At 40.8% G+C, this 21170-nt stretch overlaps 1 protein-coding gene across 1 annotated transcript in view; it reads right to left on the reverse strand.

The window, feature by feature from the left end:
- Nucleotides 1-867: 867 nt before the first annotated feature.
- TMEM132E (transmembrane protein 132E) overlaps nt 868-21170 on the reverse strand; it is a 99604-nt gene continuing 79301 nt past the window's right edge. Inside the window, exons 8-10 of the mRNA XM_044274285.1 lie at nt 12035-12314; nt 7625-7816; nt 868-3536 (exon numbers count right to left, since the gene is read on the reverse strand). Of these exons, the coding sequence (XP_044130220.1) occupies nt 2466-3536; nt 7625-7816; nt 12035-12314 (1543 nt within the window). The 3' untranslated portion in view covers nt 868-2465. The remainder of the gene's footprint in view (nt 3537-7624; nt 7817-12034; nt 12315-21170) is intronic.

A 21170-nucleotide genomic window follows, 5' to 3' on the forward strand; every position in this document is an offset into this window, starting at 1 on the left:
AGATCCCTCTTGGACATGACTTTAATTCACATGTCAGACAGCAAAATAAAGGTAAATACTGCATAAGAGAATTACCTACTTCAGTCTGATGCCTGAGACCATATGGAAAGTACTGTAATTAGAAAAAAATGTACACATGGCACCACATAGTGCATAAACTGTGACTGTAAAGAAAGGGTTAAGGGATCTGAAAAGATGCTCACCTTGTAAGGTTGTGCAATTGAGGCACAAGGCTGATAAGAAATACAGAGTAGAAATCTTCAGCTGCACCCATGCATGGATTGGGGCATCCATGATGACCGATGGACTAATGCAAAATTTCATACAGGAAAAGAAGTCCAGCGCTGTGGGCATCACTTCTTCCTTGGGCCCTAAATATATATATATATATTTTATTTACTTATTTATTTTTTCTGAGGAAGATGTAATGCCCATATCAAAATGTATTACCGTGTGTACTTTTTATAATAAATTTAGATATAATAAATTTAGATTTTTCTCTTCCTGTATGAAATTTTACCATATGGAGAGGCTAGCATTTGTGACCAGTTCACATGGTGTAGTGCTGTATGGCCCAATAGATTAGGGACATACTTAAAGAAAGTCGCCATGAAGTTGGCAGTTTGACAAAATGTATACTAAGAAAATTATGTTCAGTCCATGTGTTCTTCTACAACAGAATGCTAGATTTTGTACTTAGAAAATTGTTGGGCAACTACGCTAGATCCGGCCAGGCATAATTTTTCCCCTTCAACAGATTTATCATAAGGGTGTGTGCCCTGTTAAATTTGCTGCTTCACTGAAATTTAGACCTGGAAATGTCTTCAATGTATAAAACAATAAAAAGCAGACGCAACTTTGGTGCACTGCCAAACTTTATTTTTCCCATATATTTCTTAAAGGGAAACATTTGACATATATGGTGGTTAAATTCAAGACATACATGTCTTATATAAAGAGAACTCTCAATGCACCCATTCATCCTGCTTGGGAACGATATACTGCAACAAATGTGTCCCCTGATATTAGAAGATGTGCACTGTCCTCCGTACTTGGTGGCATCTGTAGCACCACTAGTCCATTAACACAGGTGAGTGGTCTTCTGCCAATACACTCAATGCACTTGTCCCAAAAAAGCAAAAAATAAATCAAATTCAAAAGGCAGTAGTCCTATAGTGTTAAGGATCCGTCAGAGTATTAATGTCTTATTACTTTGAAAATATATAAATCACATCCTGGTAAACTCAAAATTGGAAATAAATGCATGTTCGCATATAATAAAATGAAGATACATATACAAGGTTTAGGGTCTGTTTGAAGAAATCCTACTACAAGAACTCTTCAGACTGAATGTCACAAGACTGAAACACTGACTCATAGAATCAAGGATTCATTTTTGAATGGATTAGCTGACTTCAAATTTCCTAAAGAAAAAAAAAGTTTCCATTTGCAACAATTAAATATAGTCAATATGTGTGGTGACATGACAAGCAAAATGCTGTGTCTCGAAATGACCAAATAAACCCAAAATATTCTGATTTAGCAAGTATGTGTGAGTAACACAAATATTAGCTGAGCTCTTACCTCTTATAATAACCAAATGCTAGGAGTTGGTAATTTTGTGCATATGTTTATGCCATTAATATAGGGCTAGACCTCTTAGTACCAACCCATTCATAGATGGCTACTCTCCCACAAAATGTTCTGCCACAACATCACTCATATAAGCAATTTATGAACTACATTAACTGCTTAAATCCCCTGAGAAAAATCTTGTCACATTTGAGGTGCTTTTTGAATAGCTTAATGTTGAACACATTCACATATTTTATATACTGTATAATTGGTAAGAACATATTCTGTTAACGAAAGGTTATGTTTAAATTGTTTCCACTTTAAATTATGTTAAGTAAATTACTTCTATTTGGATTGGCGAGATTCATTGTGCCCCATGTCTCTAAAATCTTCTCTTGCATTCAGTTTCATTAATTTGATGGTCATCGATAACTTGGATTACTTTTTTCCATGTTTTTGTTTAACAAAAACAATTTTTCCAGTTCTGTTTTTGGGTTCTTCAACCTTTCATCTGGAACTTAAGAATGGTATATACTTTACTTATGTAATACATGAAGCAGTTTGGTATGCAGGAGGCCTAGTAATGCTCACATCTCCATCTCAAAGAACAAAGAGACATAGGTAGACAACATGCTCCCTTCTCTTAGATAAATGTGCATGTGTTTTGAATAAAAGCGAAAAAGAGAAAGAAAGACAAGTCAATGTCTTAAGTGACTATTGGTATGATGGAAGGAAAAGAGGTGAGTGGCAGTGTGTAGGTTTGAATACATTAATATAGAGACATAAGAGGGAACATTATCCCGTTCTTGTGTTTTGCAGGAAACAGCAAACTTAATTGGTGCATGTTTGCCCATCTTGTCCATTACAATACGTCCAACAAAATGCTAAGGCTATGCCATGTCTCTGACCCTCCTGATATAGTCTCTGAGTTCATGTTGGTCTCTTAGTCCCATATCTCGGCAAACCCACTCAAGATCACATTCTTCTGCTCCTGGCACTGCATCATAAACACTACCTTCACTTGGCAAACTAGTAAAGGTAGTAAACTTAACTCGCTTGCGTTTGGATGTTGGAGAAGAACTTAAAGGGTCCTCACTTGCTTCCCTACTAGAACCACCACCACCAGAGGAGCCATCTCCACGTCCATGAGACTGACTTTGCACACTAGCCTGAGAACTGCTGTTACTGCTACTTCCTCTTGCTTCTCCTCTACAGCAAGAAGAATGATGAGGTGGCAGAGTTCCTGCTTCTAAGGGATTTCCAGGACTTTCAGGTTGCGGGGATAATTCTCCCCGCGCCCTAAGAGGCTGTCCATTTCCAAGAAAAACCCAGTGATGAGAATGATCAGGATTAGCCTGGCCCTCTGGTGGAACCCTTTTGTGTCTGTATTTTAGAACAAACACAATGCAGTTTATAAGGAAGACCAGTATGGCAAGGCAAAAAACTCCAAGGAGAGCATACATTCCAATCTCCAGGTCTGTTAATCCTCTAGGCATTTGAGGATACACTGTAGGTATTGGTAAAGAATAATCCCCAGGAACATGTGAACTGTGCTCTTCGACTGTTGTAGATAGCGTTATCATTGATGTTGTTCCTGATATTTCTTTGTTTTCTTGAACAGGTGAGTGGGCTGGAACTTCAGTCAGTAATTTCCCAGGCTCACCTTCTCCTCCTGGTTCAAGTGAGCCAAAAACAACATGAACAAGAGCGATTGCAGTGAAAAGTACACTTTTTCGTTTAGTTTTTTGGCAGCTTTCATTAATTATCATTTCTGCTCTAAGCAAAGAGCCTGTTCCTTGCTCTTCTCCAGCAATAACAAGAGGAAAAGCACGTTCTGGGCTTACAGACACCACCTTTTCATCCAAGCTAGTGACAGCCAATGTGTAATCCTTGGGATCATAGAGTGACAATGGCGCAGAGGTTCCATCACTGAATGTGAGCCAAAGATTAAGAAGAGCTTCCTATAAGAAAGAAAATGGCATACATTAGTTGTAAACACTATAACAAACTTAATTCTGCCAATAATACACTTTTCTTTCATTAATTATCAATATTGCCATATAGCACAATGATAAAGTCCTGAACAAAAGTTTAAGACCACTTGAAAAATGGCAAAAAAATCATATTTACCATGGCTGGATCTTAACAAGGTTTCAAGCAGAGCTTCAACATGCAACAAGAAGAAATGGGAGTGAGACAAAACATTTTTTGAGTATTCAATTTAGTTTTTTAGCTGATCAAAAGTTTAGGACCACACCTCCAAAAAAAAACTAAACCCCCCAAAAACAGAAATCCAACTTCCAAACATGAACTCAGTAATGAGTAGCTCCGCCGTTATTGTTTATCACTTAAAAAATTATTTTCGACATGCTTGATGCAAGCGTTTCCATGAGGTGAGTGGGAACATTTCTCCAAGTGGTGAAGACAGCCGCATGAAGGCCATCTACTGTCTGGAACTGTTGTCCATTTTTGTAAACTCCCCTTGCCATCCAACCCCAAAGGTTCTCATTGGATTTAGATCAGGGTAGCACGCAGGATGGGCCAAAAAGGGTGATGTTATTCTCCTGGAAGAAGTCCCTTGTCCTGCGGGCATTGTGTACTGTAGCATTGTCCTGTTGAAAAACCCAGCTGTTACCACACAGACAAGGGCCCTCAGTCATGAGGAATGCTCTCTGCAACATTTGGACATAGCCAGCGGCTGTTTGACACCCTTGCACTTCCTGAAGTTCCATTGTTCCACTTAAGGAAAAAGCACCCCAGACCATTATGGCGCCCCCTCCACTGTGATGCGTAGAAAACATCTTAGGTGGGATCTGCTTGTCATGCCAGTAACGTTGGAAACCATCAGGACCATCAAGGTTAAATTTTTTCTAATTAGAGAATAAAACTTTCTTCCACCTTTGAATGTCCCATTTTTGGTGCTCTCTTGCAAAGTCCAAACGAGCAGTTCTGTGGCGTTCAAGGAGACAAGGTCTTTGAAGGAGCTTTTTGTTTTTGAAGCCCTTCAGTCTCAGATGCTGTCTCATTCTCATGGTTATGGGGCTGCAGTCAACACCAGTAAGGGCCTTAATTTGGGTCAAGTATCAGTTGGATACTCCAGGCTCAGTGCTGATGAATTTTTTTTGGGTCTTCCACTTGACTTTTTTGTTCCATAACCCTCAGGATCATTTAAGAAATTCCAAATTACTGTCTTACTGCGTCCCACCTCAGCAGCGATGGCGCACTGTGAGAGACCCTGCTTATGCAGTTCAACAACCCGACCACGTTCAAAAAGGGAGAGTTTTATTTGCCTTTGCCATCACAACGTGTGACTACCTGACAGAAAATGACAATGAATCCACATCTTTGCACAGATTTGGCCTTTTAAAGGCATGTGGTCCTAAAATTTGGATCAGCTGAAAAACAGCTTGTTTCAGTTTATTCGTTATTTTCAATTAATTGAATGCTCAAAAAATGTTTTGTCTCACTCTCATTTCTTCTTATTGCATGTTGAAGCTCTACTTGTTAAGATCCAACAATGTATAATATGATTGTTAGCCATTTTTCAAGTGGTCTTAAACTTTTTCTAGATTATTTTATTGATTGCGAAAAATCGTCAATGTAATATTCGCGTAATGCGCGCGAAATACAGGCGTTGATCACTTTTGCTACATTTTCAAAGCTGCTAGAAGTTTCCTGAGACTAGAGAAAATGGTTGGCACAGCAGAACATTCAAAATGGCTTTATATGCAGTTAGAGTGCTCCAATATATTCGTGATTGCGTAAATCGTCACTAATGATGTAAATATTTCGGCGCAGTACGTGAAACTTCACATTTTAGCAGGTCTGCATGTATGAATTGACAGCAGAACCTATCACACTACTTAACACACTGCACTGCAACAGCTACACTATATCAGGATATAACCTACTCTGACTATATCCCACTAACTAACTATCTGTATTATATATATAAGCTAACTAACTGACTAATGTAATGACACATTAAAGCACAGAGCACAGCAATGACACTGCTGTCTCTCTCAGAACTGCAAAAAAATGGCTGCTGGGGAGGTTCTTATATAGTAAGGGGGTAGGCAACTTTCCTATTGATTGCTAGGGATGTTGCTAGGCTCAGACAAAGACATTACAGCCTTCTCATTGGCCCACAAGCAGGAAGGGAGGTTACTGATGAAAACAAAATCTAGAATATTCAAAATTACGAATATATCACTATATTCTAAATATTCGCAAATTCTCGAAGTGCCGATATTCGCGATTCGAATATTTGTGCCCAACACTAATATTTGGCTTGAATATGACAGATGAGTTTGCCCATTCTCTGAGGGTTAGGCCAGGAGTAGGTAGTGGCCAACAAGAGCACCATTAAAAGAAAAGGGGAATTTAATGCTTTAACTTTAAATTTCTTCTTAATCCAAATGAACACTGTAAGGCTAGGTTCACATCTGAGTTGTGAACTTTGGCACTATGATTCTCTGACTGTATCTGGGACATATGCCACCTTTTGGCTGCACAAAAAATTCTACATGCACCATTTTTTGTCCATCCGAAAGCCAGAATATATGCTGGAAAGTGGCCAGATCCCCATCGGATCCCATAATAGTTAATGGGCACTGCACGGTGGTATCAGGCTATGCTAGATACAAAGAACTTCGAGAGTATGTTCCTCTGCTAGAACAGACTGGTAGAATTCATAGCACAGATGTGAACGCAGACTAACCAAGCTACTAATAATTCTGTTTGTTAGGGTCTGACAATTAACTGATTGACCATATCACACAGAACTTCAGAATGGGAGAGCACATTCTGTCTGTGCTCTCATGCATCTTTTCCTAGTATTCCTGTTTCCTTTTATGCTCCAAACAGTAAAACTGCCCATACACATAAAAGTCTGTGAAATTGACCATGCCCAGCCTACCATCCTATATGTATGGAATGGGGGTTGCACACCCTCCGTTGACAGATGAAGTTAGAGGAAAGAAGAACTGGGCATGTTTTCTTGGTCTCAAGGGAGAAAAGCCACTGTCAGACGTATACCCTCATCTCCCCACCGGAGAGAGAATTGTCTTGATGAAGGGGGTGCTCTGCCCTTGAAACACGTTGACTTTATATTCAATAAAATAACATTTACAAATACAGTGGATCCATCTATATGTCAGCAGCGCCGAACAATTGGTCTCATACATCGCTTGATCTTCACTACTCATCTCCCCACAGAGAATACATGCCAAGCCGATAGCTATTGAAGGTGTATGGTGCACCTAAAGAGGTTTACTGGCTGGCCCTTGTATGTGAGGCAGAAACTTATTTACACTGCCGTAGAATATATTGGCTCTATAAAATCAACTGAAATAAACTGAAAAAAAGTAAGTATGGTAAATTATGGCAGTATTAAAATGGGCCTAATGTGCTGTCATAGCCATAACTATTTTTAAATATATTAATAAATGTGCAAAAAATTGACTTTGGGTGTCCTGAAAATTGAAATCGACATCACATTGGTGGAGAATTGAATTTAGCACCTAGCAGACAACATTCATAGCTAATGCTATCACAGCAAAAACAAAATTCTGATGGGCCCGGTATCAAAAGTGCATAAATAAAAGCATTATGTAACAGTTGGGAAATGGATATTTCTCTATAAATGCCACAAACATTTAGAATGATTTAGCATTTGTGTGAAGAATAGTAATGCTGTACTTATATCACTCACGCCATATGAAAATTGAAGATGAAATAGACTTTGGGAATGTTTTTCCCATTTTATACAGTAATGTTACACTTCAGAGAGCAGAACTGGTTACACAAACACTTTAATGCTGATATATTACTTTTGGGATTATATTTATCTGCTTAAAACACATTGTAACATTATAAGTGCATTTAGTGATAAAATCTTGACAAGAAAACAAATTTATACAACAATCCCGCATGCAAATTAAAACTGCTCTTTGAAATAACAGATTATTTTCATGCTGTTCACTTCAATGCTACATTGTAGATTGTACTGTAGAAGCACTCCACTTTCTTCTTCAGCGGGATCACTTACTTGTTTCGGATGTTTTAGAAGATGCTGGGCTGTTGTCTTTGCAACAATAGTGTGGCTGTTTCCTGGGCTGGCATGTAGGGAGAGGGCCAGCCCTGATATCACCTGTGCCTGGAGCTCCACGATGCTGACCTTCTCCTCAGTCACTGTAATTGTGGTTTCACCCAGCACTGCATCCATAAGTGGAGACACTACCTGTACAGATTGAGAAAAGAATAAGATAAAGCGTGTTGGAAAGACTTACAATATCTTAATAAGCTACAGCAATTAGCAATGTGACATGTAGCAGCTAGTGACTTTAGAGAGGACCACATATGTCCAGTCACTTTCCTTACTCAAGCAGTCAAACACAAGCTTGTTCTCAGGATCAGTTGGACCCCTAGCAATAGCATATCTATCAGTATGCCAAGATTGTGGAGAGTAAGGCTAGTTTCACACTCGCATTTTGGGAGGATCCGTCATGGATCTGCAAAAACGTATCCGTTACAATAATACAACCACATGCATCCGTCATGAACTTATCCGTTTGTATTATTTGTAAGATAGCCAAGACGTATTCGTCATGAACTTAATTGAATGTCAATAGGAGACAGATCCGTTTTCTATTGTGCCAGATTGTGTCGGAGAAGAGTTTTGTGAAGCGGACAGCAAAACGCTGCAGGCAGCATTTCAGTGGCGTAGGGATCGCCATAGCAACTATAGCAGTGGCTATGGGGCCCTACGCCACTGGGGGCCCGCCCGTCCGGACCGCATAATTTTTTTTATTTTTATTTTTTTATACATTACAGCACTCACAGGCAGCCAGGGCCGACCGCCCGCCCAGTGTAGTGGGCGGGGCGCGGGCGGTCCAACATGAGGTAGGCCGGCGGATGCGGTGGAGGGGGCCGGAACGGGGGCGTAGCGGAGGCGGAGCCAGGCTGGCACCAGCGCCGCCCGCAGACCGCAGTGCAGGAAAGGAATGAATTTCCCCGCCCCCTCCACCGCCTGAGTCCGCCTCCTGAGTCCTCCCACCCAGTCCCTCTAGTTAGTAGGAGGCGGACTCAGGCGGTGGGTGGGGGGCGGGGCCAGGCCGGGAGGGGGGGGTGTGGTTGTTACCTGTCCTGCTGTGGGGAGGAGGGACTGGGAGTGGGACTATGGAGGGAGACTGGTCCCGCCCAAAACCTACTACTGCTGTCACTGGATGGCACAGAGGGGTGATGGCACCTACTTCTCCAGGCTGCCTGTGAGGACCAGACATCAGCTGTCTACAGGAAAGGTAAGTGTCTGTCTGTAGAAATAGGTGTATAACTACTTGTAAGTTCATGTGTATGTAATGTGTGTGTGTGTATATATATATATATATACAGTATATATGTCCATAGATGTGGTGAGTGCGTATGTGAGTCTGTCCATGTATGTGGTGAGTGCCTGTATGAGTGCGTCCATGTATGTAGTGAGTGCCTGTATGACTGCGTCCATGTATGTAGTGAGTGCCTGTATTAGTGCGTCCATGTATGTGGTGAGTGTATGAGTGCCTCCATGTATGTGGTGAGTGCCTGTATACGTGCGTCCATGTATATGGTGAGTGCCTGTATGAGTGCGTCCATGTATATGGTGAGTACGTGTATGAGTGCGTCCATGTATGTGGTGAATGCGTGTATGAGTGCGTCCATGTATGTGGTGAGTGCGTGTATGAGTGCGTCCATGTATGTGGTGAGTACCTGTATACGTGCGTCCATGTATATGGTGAGTGCCTGTATGAGTGCGTCCATGTATATGGTGAGTACGTGTATGAGTGCGTCCATGTATGTGGTGAATGCGTGTATGAGTGCGTCCATGTATGTGGTGAGTGCGTGTATGAGTGCGTCCATGTATATGGTGAGTGCCTGTATGAGTGCGTCCATGTATATGGTGAGTACGTGTATGAGTGCATTCATGTATGTGGTGAATGCGTGTATGAGTGCGTCCATGTATGTAGTGAGTGCGTGTATGAGTGCGTCCATGTATGTGGCGAGTGTGTGTATGAGTGCGTCCATTAAGTTTGGGAGGGGCCCAGTACAAAAATTTGCTGTGGGGCCCAGTCAGTTCTAGCTACGCCCCTGATTTGGGTGTCCACCTCAGAGGCAAACTGATGCATTCTGAGAGGATCGATTTCCATTCAGAATGCATTAGGACAAAACTGATCCGTTTTGGACCGCTTGTGAGAGCCCATGACGGATCTGACAAACGGAAAGTCAAAACGCTAGTGTGAAAGTAGAATAAGGGCTGTTTTACGTGGGCCGATGCAGAGGGCAATAATAGGGAATGAATTGTTCGATCCCGATCATTGCTGATGCACAGCAGAGCTGCATTTATGGGCAGCAATCATCTCCATAAAGAGACATTTTTTGTGGGCAGCACATTCCTGTTCACACAGGGCGATGTGTTTCCCCCAAATGATTTTAGATACCACATAAGAGATGATGACCACCTGACGAACAAGTGTTTGCTGTTCATCAGGTGATCATTAGCACCAGTACACAGAACAATGATTGGGAATGAGCGTTTGCAGGAACAATAATGCCCGTTAATTGTCCACAACTCTGGCTTCTGTAAAAGGGCCCTCTAAGCCCATATAAAGGGAAGCCACATTTTAGCCATATAAAATGCGAAAACATGACTTTCATGCACACTGCAAACAAAATACCACCTAAAAATATTGCTAGTCTACTATATACATTGGTAGACACCGCCTACTCCCTACACTTATTGGAGAAGTACATGACTTGTGCCTCATTTATTAAGCGTGTTAGACATTTTTTGCCCCTCACTAGACAATTTGCCCTAGCTTAGCTAGAAATGTCTATGGCTAAATCCAGAAGGCCCAACAAGAAATTTATGTAAAACTGGAGAAACCGAACCTGAATAGATGAGGAGGGGTGCAATATCTATTGGCTGCCATATAAAAAGTTGTTTGACTACATCTCTTAAGGCAGTGTGATCACACCTTATAGCTTCAGTCATGCAAATTGCAATCAACATCTTACCTACTTGATTTCCTTGACCTTATGCTGACTGAAGCATGAGTCACCAGTATTTACTGCCTGGGATTTCTTGTACAAGTCATTTCAAAGGCAGTCAGATGACTAGTGAAACGTCTCCAAGAGAACAATACAAAAAGTCCAGTTGATCTGACTTCTTACTATCCTGAACTGATAACTATTAGCATTGGTTTTAATAATTCTGGTTATTAGCTCCCTCACATCATTAACTAGTATGTTTAATTGCCTGCTGTGTGCACTGACAGATTTCTTGATAAAGGATTTACAAAGCTGTAGTACTGCATATAGGTGATTAAAGATCCATTTATCTATTGGACTGAAGTCATTCTTCTGCTGTTTGTACAGATGATTTTGCATTACGTTCTCTGAGGCTTGCTCCCTTCTACTGCTTAAATTTCTGTGCTGTTTTTCACTTGCATTTTCTGTTCAGGTGGAAGCCTTTGAGAAAAAAGTGTTACTTAGTGCAACTGGAGGGCTATGCTTTCTTAGACTTCGTTCTCATTTCCGGTTTTTAACTGACGTGTGCTGTCCGCATTTTCTGCAGATAGCAAATGTACCCATTGAGTGGGTCAGTGAAAAAAATCAAGGAGACAAGGACTATTTTGGTCCATGATGTGGACCAAACACACGCATTGAAGTCTATGGGTCTGTGAAAATTACAGAAAAAACACAGATAACATCCATGTTTGGTCCATGTAAGGTGTGTTTTTCCCTGACCACTGGTAGGAGATGCTTTTGAAATTAAATTTCAGCTTAGCAGTGTCCGTGAAATACGGGATATATATGGAGTGCAAAAAAATTAACACATGGACCAAACATGGATCCTTCACAGACATCTTTATGGAAGAAATATATTGGTCAAGTACAAATTAAGAAATTGTATCTGAAAGAGTGGAACACTATGTGGCCCATTTACTATGGCTCGACGCCAATTTTCTGGATTAAAAACATCTCAAATTTGCCGTAAGTGCCATTTTGAGAACACAATTTGTGACTCACTTTTACCTCATCTTTGCCAGTTTTCCAAAAAGTGGGAGGCAGGAGGCTCAACTTATTTAACATGTGAGCTAGAAATGGACACACATTACTTCAGAAGTCCATTCCAGTTGCTGGCTAGAGTAGATTTTAGTTCTGGTGCATGGAGAGCAGAAAATGTGACACATTTATTAAGAGGTATGTGTGTGTGAAATGTCAGTCTTAGTAGATGACTCCCTATATCTTCTCTTTCGTTATATTATGTAGATTCAGAAAAAAAAAACGCAGATGTAGATAGAGGTCATATCCCAATATACATTATTTTTAGCATTGAGTGAAAGGAAAAGATGATAAAAATATATTATTGAACCATTCTTAGTAGTTGTAATATATGTAAGATACATTTGAAAACACTCACTTTAAAAATTGTTGTACCAGGTTCCCTTCCAGCCAGTGTATTACTATCAACCATTTCTGCTATTTTTGGGTCTTCCACCTTCATGAAATCATTAACCAGATCGGTAACTTCCACCATCCAGTTTGGCCCCAGCATTGTGATAACCTGGTCAGTGCCCTCAGATGAAGTGGTGTGGAACTGGGTAAAGACTTGCAGAGTGGCATGCTGGTACTGAAGAGTGCAACCCCGGTTTAACTTTCTATCTTCTTCGTCATCATCATCATCACTGTCACGTACTGACCTGCCAACAAAAGACAATCATAACATTAACATTTGTAATAAAGCACTTTGAAAAACCTGGCCCCATAAGAAATTTGCAAATCTTTTAGACCAAAACATTTTAAACCTTGACTTTTGATTGCATTGTAACAGGAAACCTGTTAAATTTGGATATTCAGCACATATGGTAAAGGAGGAAATTCTCAAGTGTTCTTTTGTGGTTTTCAACTAGACTTTCTGCTGAAAATATAATTCAAAGAATTATAACAGCTGTAAAGAACAACCATAATTATAGTGCAACACATTAAAGGAGGCATCAGAGAGCGGCTCATCTTAAAGGTGTGGTGTGATATGCCATTAAGAGGACCTGTCACCACCCCTGACATGCCTATATTAAAAGCTACATGCATTGCCCATGTAGTAACAATTCAGGCACATCTATTCTCATGGCTCTATGTTGAGCCATGTCTTTATTATTTCAACTAGAGGTTATGAATGAATTGCTAGCAGTCTGCAGTAAGGGTACAGAGGGGTGGTAACCAGTCTGAAAATGGCAGCACTCATTGGATAGAGTGAGTCTGTGCAGGTACACACCCAAAACGTTACCACCCCTCTGTATCCTTACTGCAGACTGCTAGCAATTTATTCGTAACTTCAAGTTGGGGAATGCATGAGGCTATTAAAACAGGCATGTCAGGAGTGATAAAAGGTCCTCTTTAAATTTACAGATGGACATTATAGACGACAACCAACCCAATAATTTATATCAGATTGGCTCTAGAGGACAGAAGCATCTCCAAGCTAAACTCAGAGCATTTGTACTACTTTTAAGTTTTTAAGTTTTAATATTTATTTAGACCTATATAAAACTTGTACTAGAAGTTCATACAATATAGTATAAAACATATATCAATTTATAAAGTACATTACTGCCAATTATGTTAATTTTCCCTGTGCTTTAATTAATAGTAAAGGTCTTAGATACTTTCACATTTGCGTTTTTCTTTTCTGGCATAGAGTTCCGTCCTAGGGGCTCTATACTGGAAAAGAACTGATCAGTTTTATCCCCATGCATTCGGAATTGAGAGCAATCCTTTCAGGATGCAGCAGGATGCCTTCAGTTCAGTCTTTCAGCATGCTACGGTTTTATCTCCGGCCTAAAAAACTGAACACTAGTCTGAATGCCGGATCTGGCATTTTTTTCCATAGGAATGTATTATTGCCGGATCCGGCATTCAAAATACCGGAATGCCAGATCCGTCCTTTCGGTCTGCACATGCGCAGATCGAAAAAAGTGTGAAAAAAATAAATGCCGGATCAATTTTTCAGGATGGCACCTGAAAGAAGGATACAGCATTTCTATGCATTTTTAAGATGGATCAGGATTCTGATCAGTCTTAAAATGCCATCAGTTGGCATACGTTTTGCGACGGCGACGGAACTGCTTTACGGTTTACTTTGCCGCCAGTGTGAAAGTATTCTTATTCAGACTGTGGATGCACTGTACACTTCACTGCGAATGGACTGTACATTGGACTGTTAAAGAGCTGCTCACTGCAGTGGCCCTGTGGGGTGTTGTAGTTTTACAACATCAGGAGAGTCACACCCTGGAGACCATTACACTAGACTGTACATTAGGCTGCACATTAAAGTGACCATGTACCATATGCTGGACTGTCAATAATTTGTACACTACCATGTCCCAACAGGAAAGCTTTAAGGTGAAAACTAATGCACTAGACTATACAATTGACTCCACATTAGATTGTCAATGGACTGTACACTAATGTCAATGGACATACACTGGACTGTCAATGAACTGTACACTACCGTGTCCCCACTCTGAGATGCCGTTTTTGCACCAGCAGAATAACCCCAAGTTAAAGGTCCCTATATAAGACTATACAGTGCACTGGACTGCACACTAATGTCAATGGACTACACACTGGACTGTCATTGAACTGTACACTTCTTTGTCACAATTAGAGTTTATAGTTTTGTAACAGTAGGAGGACCACAGGGTAAATACTATGCAATGGGCTGCACACTAGTGTCAATGGACTAAACACTGGATGGCCACTGAACTGTACATTGCCATGTCCCACATTGGGAGTTATAGTTTTGCAACAGCAGGACAGCCACAAGTTAAAGACTGTTGCACTGGACAATACATTGGACTTCACCCTACATTGTCAATTTCCTGTATACTAGGCTATATGTTGCCAAAATGGACACCACTGTATACCCATTGGGAGAAGTAGTTTTGCAACAGCAGTAGAGCCATAAGCTGAAGACCACTGCACTATGCTGTACATTGGACTGTGCACTAATGTCAATGGACAATACACTGGACTGTCACTGCTGTGTCCTTCTCGTCCATTCCGGTTATTATAAATACTGCCTATACTTTGCCTTCTCACTGTTAGAAGCAGATCTGATGAGGTACTTGTTTGCCTATAATGCATTAATAATGTTTTTTTCATTCTATAGTTCATAAAACTGTATACAGAATTGCAAACAAATAGATTAGATACACCACTTCCATTGCTTTTCATGAAATTAATAATACAGGATTCCTCCCGCTTTGCTTTGGATCCTAACCTTGCTATTTTGCATTTCTTTCATTTCCAATGTCTGTAAAAAACTGAATATAATCGGTGCAGTAAAGAAAGAGATGAAAAAAGGTGTTGGAGGAATTCTACACAAAAGCCAATACTTAGCGTATGTTGCGGAGGTGCCAAAATGGCTTCTAGTGCTCTAAGAGGATAGAAATAACAAGAGGCACAAGAGGAATACAATCAAGCCTACCAATGTAGATAAATAGAATGGAAAGGACAGAGTAGTAGAAAGTACTGTGCCTGTGTACACAAGAGGGAAATAGATAAAACAGTCCAGATGAGCAAGGCACTTCACATCTGCTAGCCCACACAAAGCCATTTGCAGCAACTCTACATTGTGTCTTTGTATTTACAATTAACGGTTAGTGCATTAGTGTTACTGGACCAATTAGAGGCAAGTACATTAAACTGATTTGATTTTCCCTCGAAACAAATTAACCAAATGTTTTGCAGGATTTTATTCTTTAGCATATTCCAGTGGTCGCAATCCTTTCACAGTGGTACTTGAGGAAAAACAAAGAAGGATCTATCTATTTCCTCTCTCTCTCTAGAACGGCTTGTACAATTGGCTATATTATGATGGTGATTATCGGCATTATAACTAATACAATCTATGTTAACAGCATATTACACGGCAATAGCCTCATCCTCACTGCAGTAAAGGAAATTGCTGCAATATCCACACACTTTGTTGACTTCCAATATAAAATGGTAGTGACAAAAACTTCTCTATGACATGCGCTGTGAGATATAAATGCAAAATGAGACATTCATAAGCTCTTGATGGGCTTGCTGCACTAAGTGGGCTTGTTAATAAGTGGGGTGGAGTAAAAGAATGAGAGTTTAAGAAAAGGGGCAAAAAACTAAGGTTGGATAGATTTTCATTGTGTGTTGATTGCTTGATTCTAGCAAGGTCTCCACATATAGCAGACAGGGGTCTAAATCTAAGTTCATGCCTACTGTTCTCTTTCTTTCATCCCCAATTAAACATGTGCTCCATGTTGCTGGACAATGCTACTAAGTGTGTGTCGTGTGCAATGTATGCATGACTTGAAAAGACATTCAACGGTGAATACTTTTGCACTAGATGAAATCATGTTGCATATTTGGAAGCCCATTTCTTGTATCTAAATATGCAGCCTGTAACATGCAGGAGCATTGCAAACCTGGAGAGAGGCTTAAACCTCACTGTGCAGGCACTGACTGGGGGCAGTGAAATGTAGGTAGATGGAGGAGGCCAAGATCAGGACTACAGGGTCAGTGGTTGGGTTGGAATAATGTTATAAGAAGGGAAGGGGGGGAGGGAAAAGTGCCAGGGACGCAAGTGTTGAGCTGGAACGCCATAGTAAATATGCCTGTTTGGCTTATATTAGGGATGAAAGCCCAGGGTCTGCAACACTGCAGCAGGGCATTTCTCCTAGCAACCAGGAGGATGACCGCTGTAGGAAGGATGGGAAAAGAAGTGCAGCAATAGTCAAGCAGATGCTGGTGGTAGGGGACTCTATTATTAGGGGGAAAGACAGGGCCATCTACCAAGACTGTGAATGCCGAACAGCGTGTTGTCTTCCGGGTGATCAGGTTTGCCATATTGCAGATTGGATTCACAGATTACTGGGTGGGGCTGTGGAAGACCTGGTGGTCTTGGTCCATATTGGTACCAATGATAAAGTCAGGGGGAGATGGAAGGTCCTTAAAAATGACTTTAGGGAACTAGAAGAGAAGCTCAAGTCCAGGATCATACTATGCCATGATCATCATTAGAGAGACAGCGGGAGCTTAGGGCGTTAAATGAGTGGCTCAGAGGCTGGTACAGGAAGGAAGGGTTCATGGAGAACTGGGCCGACATCTCTGTCAGCTACAGGCTCTAGAGTAGGACCTGCTGCACCTTAATGGGGAGAGTGCAGCTGCTCTGGGGGAAAGAATGGTTAGATGGCTGGAGGAGCTTTTAAAGTAGTATCTGGGGGAGGGAGGGGGGTCATGCTAATAAAGGGGTAGATAATGTAGATAGAGAGTGGGATATAGGAGGGGATAGTGGGGATTTAGTGGGGGCTGGGGTTAGTGAGGAAAGTAGGGAGGGGAATGAGCAGAACTGTACATCAATGAAAAATAGAGCTGCTGGTAACATGGACCTGTTACATACCAACAATATCAACCAAGGTACCCCAATAATATCACAAACATTCACTTTATGGGAACTGATTGTGAGAAATTGAATAGTAATTTAAAATGTATTTTCACAAATGCCAGAAATCTAGCAAGCAAAATAGGGAAGCTGGGAGATATAGTACTAGAGGAGCACATAGCTGTAGTTGGTTTGGCTGAGACATAGTGGGACTCTTCATATGGCTGGGCTGTTAATATTCAGGGTTTTACATTATTTTGGAAATATAGGGTCAATAAAAAAGGCAGTGGTTGGTGAGGATGGTGAGAATGTTGAAACCTTATGGGTGGAGTTACAAAGGGATATAAAGACTGAAAAAATAATACTTGGTGTAATCTATAGACCCCCTAAAATCATAGAAAAGATAGAATTCAACTGTATAACCAAATAGGCTGCACAGGCCCAGGATATTGACTGGGGTCATGGTTCATGGTTCTACCTCACCTGCAAAGGGGAGAAGATTCCTCAACTTGCTGCAGGACCACTTTATGGGCCAGTTTGTAGAAGATAACACTAGGGGCGATGCTCTGTTGGATCTTGTAATCTCTAATGATGCAGAGCTTGTTGGAAATGTTACTGTTTGAGAAACACTAAGTAATAGTGACCACAACATAATTATATTCCCCTGTAACCATAAAAAGCAAACTCTTTCAGGGAGAGCAAAAACACAGAATTTTACAAAGGCCAATTTCCCCAAGTTGAGAGCAGCATTTCAAGGCATAGACTGGGAGCAGATACTGTCACATAATAATGCCTCATTCACACATCAGTGTTTTGGTCAGTGATTTCCATTAGTGATTTAGAGCCAAAACCAGGTGTGGCTCTAAACATAGAACAGGTGCAGATCTTTCCACTATACTCTGTGAAGCCTACACTCCTGGTTTTGGCTCACAATCACTGATGGGAAGCACTGACCAAAACACTGCCGTGTGAATGAGGCTTAATACTGAGAATAAATGGGAGAGCTTTAAATCCACACTTCAAAATTTATTCCTGTAGGTAACAGGTATAAACAGTTAAAATCAACCCTGCATAACGTACAGCAACTCTAAAAAGGGCAATAAATGACAAAAAAAAAGCATAAAAAAATACTAATCTGAGGGGTCATCTGTTGCCTTTGAAGTTTAGGGTGCATTCACATGACCGTATAAATTGATCTACATTACGGAATGGGTGCGGACCCATTAATTTCAATAGGGCCGCAAAATATGTGAATAGCACACTATGTGCTGTCCACATCCGTTGTTCTGTTCTGTGCCCCCGCAAAAAAGATAGAGCATGTCCTATTTTTGTCTGCAACCGCAGGCAAGCTTAGGCATTCTCTATATAGCGCTGGCCATGTGCGGTCGTTTGAATGCACCCTTACAATGGGCTTAATAAAATCTGTAAAAAGGAGATAAAATCTACAAAAATACAAAACAAACAGCAGGTGGCGAAAGAGAGCAAAACAAATCCCCAAAAATACTTTAAATATATAAACGTTAAAAAACCAAGGTCTGGGCAGGTAAGTCCCCTAAATAACGGTAAAGGGGGAATAGTCATTGAAGATAAGGAAAAGGCAGAGTAACTAAATGGGTTTTTAGCTCTGTATATACAAAAGAAGAGAAAGGAGCAGATATCGGTGGGGTCAGGGCTGTTAGTACATCCAGTAATATACTGGCTACCTGTAGATATGGTCAAAGCTAAAGTTAAATAAGGTAAATGTGAACAAGGCTCCGGGTCCAGATTGATTACAACCAAGAGTTCCTAAAAACCTCAGTTCAGTTATTGCTGTGCCCCTGTTTAATATTTTTAAAGATTCTTTAGGTACTGGAACAATGCCAAGTGATTGGCGCAAGGCAAATGTGGTGCCCATATTCAAAAAAGGATCTAGGTCATCTACAGGTAATTATAGACCTATAGGCTTGGAAAGTATAGTTTGTAATTGGATTGAAAACTGGCTGAAGGACCGTGTCCAAATAGTTGTGGTCAATGATTCCTATTCAGAATAGTCCCAGGCTATAAGTGGTGTACCACAAGGTTCAGTGCTGGGTCCTCTATTATTTAATTTATGTATTAATGATATTAAAGATGGGATTAATAGCACCATTTTTATTTTGCAGATGTGCAGTCTAAGGAAAATGTCCATAAAATACAAGCTGACTTGGACACTCTGTGTGATTGGGCATCAACTTGGCAAATGAGGTTCAATATAGATAAATGTAAAGTTATGCATCTTGGTAGTAATAAACTCTGTGCATCATATGCCCTAGGGGATGTAATACTGGTACTCTATCAGTATGTATTTGGAGTGTAGGAGGAAACCGGAGTACCTGGAATAAACCCACACAAACACAGGGAGAACATACAAACTCCATGCAGAATTTGTCCTTGGTCCTCAGAGTTGAACCTAGAAACCCAGCACTGCAAGGCACCAATGCTAACCACTGAGCCATCGGGCTGCCCATATAAATCTAGCAGTAATTAAGCAATGAATGGGGAGACCTCAGGATTTATGGTAGGTACAAGGTTGGTTCTAGCTTTGGTGGATAGAGACTGTCAAATACGATATGATGTCTCATTCAAATTTTTTACATTAGTCATGGGATAACCCCCATCAGGGGTTAACGTAGACCTGACGCTTACGTAAAATGCTTACAGCTCCTCTAATTGACAGTAAACATCTAAGACTATAAATGCTGTATATTTGCAGCATCCAGTAACCATACGTCATATCTGTTTGCCTTTTTCATGCTAGTATACAGCTAGTTTCTGTATGGCTGCCATGACACACCTATCCTGCACAAGAAACTATGGTTACAGCCTTTATCTCGCTGTGTCTTGTGTCTAGCCTTTAACTTGATGACTTGAAATTGCAAAGCATTACATTGTAGTGCTGAGAGCCTCCGTCCACGATGACTATAATTCTCCATGCCTTTAGTATAATTTATTTAGAGGCACAAAAGTCTCTCTGGAGCAAGAATTGCAGGTAGCAGAATAAGCCGTCGGACGGTTTTTGCATTCATATAGCACCAGCTCCTTCGAGGCTGTTTCAATGCGTATGCGCTCCCTGTAAGTTCCCAAATATGCCAGTTTAGACAAGGTACCGGAGACACAGGTTGTAACCCGGCCAGCCATTAAAATGGGAAGGATTTATTTCTACTTATTAAAGCGATACAATGTGATCTGATACATAATAGCCCAAACGTTCACAGTCAGGAAGGAGTTAAAAGAAAAATTAAGCTATTTCTATTTTCTCTCTTGAAAAACAAAGTTACTGATCTTCCCCCCTGGCTGAAATCTCTAGAATGCAGCGGTGCAGAAAATTGAAGAGGAGAAATTGGAATTTTCTTATGTTTAAAGTACCAGCGCGGTGGGATGGAGAACAGTGGAGTGCGTTCCTAAGGCTGTGCCTACCTGTGACTATGGCGCGGAATCAGAGCACAGAGCTGGCATTTTACAATCACTGAGGAGGAACTCTTGCCAGTCTAATTATGTGTGGGATATTCATCTCTACATCTGCTACAGCAAAATTGTGCATGAAATGGTTATAGTCTCACCCTTACTACCAAAGAAACTATTTACTCTTTCAAATGAGAAGGGATCTCACAACCCGACTAATTCATCTTCTGCAGCGGGCTTTGTAAGGACAAGGCAGTGGCGCTCAGGCTGGACAGCTTATCTCGTACAATGTCTACAAAGATCAACCAGATAACACATTATACGTCTTAGCAAATATCATTTTCTGGTGTATGCAGGGAGAAAAGAAGGCTCAATGTCCAACCGATTTGGGGTCGTTTTTCACTATTCCTTTCTTGCAATAACTAGGACCCAACAGTAAAACGTTAATAATTTGAGAACTGTTTTCTAATATCTATAATAATAACATTTTCTTAGGACAATGTATCGGTCTAGTTCTGTCTTGAAGACTTTGTGTGGATCCTAATCACCAAAAGCCCAAAATGTATATACTACCTAGCTTGTTTGGTGATTTCAAACCATACAAGGTCTTCATGACAACACATCAGGAGACAAAAGTCAGGACAGGAAATGTCAGAATCATTCAGTAGTGCAGACTGGAGCCTTGGACATGTATCCTCCAGCAGCAATGATCATTGAT

The sequence above is a fragment of the Bufo gargarizans genome, unplaced genomic scaffold (genome assembly GCF_014858855.1).
Source record: "Bufo gargarizans isolate SCDJY-AF-19 unplaced genomic scaffold, ASM1485885v1 original_scaffold_1625_pilon, whole genome shotgun sequence".
In the NCBI taxonomy this organism is placed as follows: domain Eukaryota; kingdom Metazoa; phylum Chordata; class Amphibia; order Anura; family Bufonidae; genus Bufo; species Bufo gargarizans.